Genomic DNA, 5,060 nt, shown 5'->3' with positions numbered 1-5,060 from the left:
ATGGAGTTCGGAATGTTATAATGTGAATCTTGGATGTCTGACTGAAGGTCACACTATAGATGGAGGAAGCTGTGAAAAGAAGCCATGCCGCATTTAATGTCCCATGGCTCGATATGCACAATATGATATGCACAACATGAAGCCTGCTGTTAGGAATAGTCACTATCAGGCCTGAGTGGTCAATGACGCGGTAGGTAAACGATTGGGACACCAGATCCCGTACAGAGCAACACGGCCACTATCATGTAGGTTAGACAAACATGTATAAATAAAACTTCTCACACGACCATTGAGGGGGTTGGCACTTACATACATTTCATACTATCACTATGATTAAAATATTATTTCTTCATCTCTCTCATTGAAATTGACTTGAACGTGGAGGTATCATGGACCCCGAACTCTCCCTTATTAGTCTTAGCAGGAACCCGATGCCAAGCCTCTATTGTGTGGAGTTGTCCAGGCCGTGTAACATGACATCAACAATATCTATTTCAATATTGAAGTGATCTTGAGTGTTAATGATGTGGAGTACCCCTTGCATCTGATCTCGCTCTTGGAAATCACAGTAATCAAGCTCCCTATGTAGGATTCAGCCGTTGGAGTGGATGATCGGGAAGCACTGTCGGCAATCATAATCTTGAATCTAATGTTCTGTACGTCTTTATGAAATGCCTTTTGGCTCGCATTAGAAACAATTCAATATCCGGTTCAGTTATTTCGGGTCGGAACTGGCCGAAATTTTTGGTCAAGATCGATTAACGAGGGTTTTGTACAGCATGAAGCAAGGGTGCCTGGTAGCAATAGAATTTAAGGAAAATACATTTTACTTTTCCTAATCAATTAGGAAAAGACATTTAAGTCAAATGTAATCTTTATCTAATATTATTTGGTTAAAATACGTTGGGTAGTGTTTAAACATAGGTATTACAATCTTGTATACTATTTAAAAATATATAATTTTATTATTTTATTTAATATAAAATATAAAATAAAAAGCTAAAAAAGTAAAATTTGTGTAGAGTCTAAAGTAACACGACGCTTTAATTAATACTATTATAAGTTTTGGATATAAAAATAGTTTTATTTTATTTAATTTTATCTCATTTTATTATTATAATTTTTTTAAATTTTCACACAAAAATAATTTAATTTTTTCAAATTTTAAAACAATAATAATATTAAAAAATAATATTTTAACAATATTTTATTTAACTTTTATTTAAAACAATATCATTTTATCTCATCTCACTATCCAAAAGAAATTTAAGAATATCTTAGATGATGTGTGAATAGTGAGAATAGTAGTAAAATAATTTCTAAATAATAATGAAATAGTATGAAAAACTGTTGTATTTTCAAACAAACCCAATCTTAGTTTTGGAGTCCGTATTAGTTCATACTACTACAGTGTCAATTTGGGAGTCATTTCTACAATCAATATTTGAAATTTGTTATTGAAAAAGTCTATTTGCAACCGGCTAGGAGAACCACGGGGGCATCGCATTCCACGTGGCCGGTTGCAAATAGACATTTTTCTTTACATTTTTATCTCTTGCATTTTTTTTTTTTTTGTTATAATTTTTATTTTTGATGAAGTGGTTTACCGAGATCAGGATATGTTATCTGAAATGATGGTGAATGGATATATTATGGAGACGGTGTTTGATGGAAGCAAGTTTGAAATTGAGCCTTACTCTATATGTTGAGGTGTTGCCTAGTGAAGTTCGGCTACCCACAACGACCACCTTCAAAAGATTCGGCTACCCACGACGACGACCACCAGTGTAGATTCGGCTACCCACAACAACAGCACTCCCTCAATTGATGAATGTTGTTCATCTCCTTCTAAGTCTATCATCCATTAATGGAGGTAATGGAGATAAACCTGGGTGTTGAACAGCAAGATGAAGGAGATGAGAATAGGAGATGAACTTACCTCAACAGATGCCTCTTGGGTGTTGAACAACAAGACGAAGGTGATGAATAAAGAATTTTATATTTCCCTCCGGGTTGTTTCTGTCTTTTTTTAATAACAAATCGTTAACATGGTCAGCCGGTTCTTCAATGGTTATGTTTTACAACGGTATATTGAAGAACTGTTTGTGATTATATGCTAATGTAGCCTTTTATAAAAAAAATAGTCTACAATCTAATAAAGTATTGAGAAGTTTGCATCAAACTATTGTTTGAGAGCCCTAGGTTACTTTTGTTCAGTTTATCGCAAACTTACTTTTGATCAGCAGTGACCCAGTGAGTCGAATCTGTTGCATCAATTCTTCTATATACATTCATTAGATACAACTGGCGTGTAGTCGTTCATGTCACGTCAAATTTAAAATGAATTCTTTCTCTCTCATCAGCTCAGTCTCTTTCTCATCAGCTCGATCTCTCTCTTATAAAGTATCTTCATGTCAGTCACGTTTGCACGCCATTTGTACTAGGAGTTTGCAACAAGCATTTTTTCTATTGCATGAAGCAGTTTCTTGAGTTTCAACCAGCAGAGGAGACCGTGAAACTACCCCTAGTGGTTTCAAATTTTATGATTTTTTTTTTCTAAGCTAAATTTTATGATTTTCTACACGTGTGTAAAGAAATAAATTTTTTTATAAATTTTTTTAAAATACATTTAACATTTTATTTCTTTAAAATATACTCATAAATGGTGGAAAAGAAGAATTCGAAAAAAAAAAAAGAACTTTCCACGTCATTCTGGAATCGCAAGTCGCAACGTGACTTCAAACAACGGAACCTCCTGGAGACTTCCAATATCAGCCTTCCAATTCCTTCTAGAACTTTCCCCTTCTCTCCATCGCCCTAACACTACTTTCCCCCGCGGATGCACCTATAAATCACCGAAGCACCTGACCTTTTTTCTCAGAGAAATTCGATCAATTCCATTTCAGAAGTTATCCAAAAACTTGTATAGCATTTCGTGTGTTAGTGACGAAACCAGCCAACTTAGAAGAGAGAAATGGATCTCAGAATCATGGGTGTGGATTCTCCACTGTTCTCCACCCTGCAGCAGATGATGGACCTGGCCAATGACACAGAAAAGTCGTCCTTCAACGCTCCTACACGCACCTACCTGCGCGACGCCAAGGCCATGGCTACCACTCCCGCCGATGTCAAGGAGTACCCAAGCTCCTACGTGTTCATCATCGACATGCCGGGGCTCAAGTCCGGGGATATCAAGGTCCAGGTAGAGGAAGACAATGTGCTCGTGATAAGCGGCGAGAGGAGACGGGAGGAGGAGAAAGAGGGAGCCAAGTATGTGAGGATGGAGAGGAGGGTGGGCAACTTCATGAGGAAGTTTGTGCTGCCTGAGAATGCCAACACAGATGCTATCTCTGCGGTTTGCCAGGACGGTGTACTGACTGTGACTGTGGAGAAGCTGCCGCCTCCAGAACCCAAGAAGCCGAAGAAAATTGAGGTTAAGATTGCATAAGCGTGGTGGTTGGTGATGGGTGACTCGATGGGGGTTGCCCTTTTTGTTGGATTATGGAAATAATCGAGTGTTTTGTCTTCCGTCTGTTCTGTCATTGCTTGCAAGTGGATTTTGTCTTTTATCATTTGTAGGATTTCCTGTCATTGTGTCTTCGGTTTGTGTTAAGAAAACTGTTCTTACCAATGAAAAATGTGATATAAACTACATTTTATTGGTTCTCTTGATCTTTCTATTGGTTTTCCTCTTTTTTTTGGCAATGCCAGAATTAAGTTCCTTCAGAAGCAGGGCCGGCTCTGTTTAATGGTTCATGCGATTGTTTAACCGCTTCTATGAAATGGTTCGGTTTCTGGTTTAAATTTTGGGTGAATGGAACATCAAGCACAAATTTTAAGTCTTTTTGTCGCAATATCTTGTTGCGTAAAAACTGACAAGATACATTCAAGTATTAATTGCACTAATTCTTCACCATCTTCTTGAGAAGTGCTTTATGATTTGAAGGACAAAAATTTCATTTGAAACAACCGTGCTTCAACAAGCCTTGCTAGGTGGGAGTATTAAAGACTATATGAAAATAATTTTTAAATATGAATTTTATCGATTTTTAATTTGTAGTTTTCAGCACTTTTTATTATATCTTGAGAGTCATAATTAATGGAGGAAGACATAAACTAGTATTAAAAATTTTATATGTTTGATTATGGTATTTTAAAGATAAAGTACTTTATTTTTTAGGATGATATAATAAAATCTTAACACAATAATCACATAAGGTTTTGGGTTCATTGAGATCCCTCGACATTTTCAATCATCATAAAGTATTGTCATACATTGATCTGTCTCATCTTCTTGTGATAGGAGGGCGAACTTGTAACATCATAAAGACTGTCAAGTCCAAGCATTTTTTGGCTTGCAAAAGAAAATCCATATCCACGGTTTGGGATGTTACAACGGGTGGAGGCTTTTCATATGTCAAAACAGCACATGGGGTACAATCATCTCAGTTTCACCACAATCACCCAATGCAGTTCTAATGGTCTGCTAAAAGAGAAAAAAAAGGAAAAAAAAATCGCTATTTGTTTGTGAATAAACCTTTATGTGAATGTCTATGCACAAGCCTTTATGGAAATAGCCCGTTTTATGCATAGGTTACCCAAGTTCAAGAAGAAAAGCTCATAAATAATCCATAAGAAACAATATACCCCATGAAATAAAAGGGAAACAGTGCACTAAAAGACCTCATTAAAAGAAAATGTTGGTCCTAAACCATACACACTAAAGTCGTATCCTAAAGGATTCAGATAATGAGTTTCAAAATAAAAGAAACAGGAAATGAATAGGCTCCTTAGTGATTGAAGACACATCTTCCACTTACACTGTATGTAAAAAGATATATCTGGAACAATGATATCTGATATAGGCTAAGATTAGGCCAGAACTTAGACCTTAAAAAGAATAAAATGATTCAGACAACCAACATCATTCACTTTATTGACAACATTGTTCTACAAAATAAAGAACAGTAATTTTACACATAAACCCATGAATAGCATAGAACAAACTGAGAATAGCATATCATAAACAAAGAATAGGAGAGCATAGACCATCAAGCACA

The 5,060-nt window shown here is 36.0% G+C and overlaps 1 protein-coding gene across 1 annotated transcript; it reads left to right on the top strand.

The window, feature by feature from the left end:
- The first annotated feature begins 2,775 nt into the window (after nucleotides 1–2,775).
- LOC108984739 (17.3 kDa class II heat shock protein-like) lies at nucleotides 2,776–3,674 on the top strand. Its single transcript, XM_018956784.2, has one exon. The coding sequence runs from the start codon at nucleotides 2,975–2,977 to the stop codon at nucleotides 3,446–3,448; it is 474 nt and encodes a 157-aa protein (XP_018812329.1). The 5' UTR covers nucleotides 2,776–2,974; the 3' UTR covers nucleotides 3,449–3,674.
- The last annotated feature ends 1,386 nt before the right edge of the window (nucleotides 3,675–5,060 follow it).

Source organism: Juglans regia, chromosome 6, assembly GCF_001411555.2.
Source record: "Juglans regia cultivar Chandler chromosome 6, Walnut 2.0, whole genome shotgun sequence".
NCBI lineage: Eukaryota > Viridiplantae > Streptophyta > Magnoliopsida > Fagales > Juglandaceae > Juglans > Juglans regia.
The sequence above is the reverse complement of the archived record's forward strand: the minus strand, read 5'-3'. Positions and strand labels throughout refer to the sequence as shown.

Bases quoted from the DNA above. Each gene is read 5' to 3' on its own strand.
- LOC108984739 (XM_018956784.2), top strand. From the start codon at position 2,975: ATGGATCTCAGAATCATGGGTGTGGATTCTCCACTGTTCTCCACCCTG.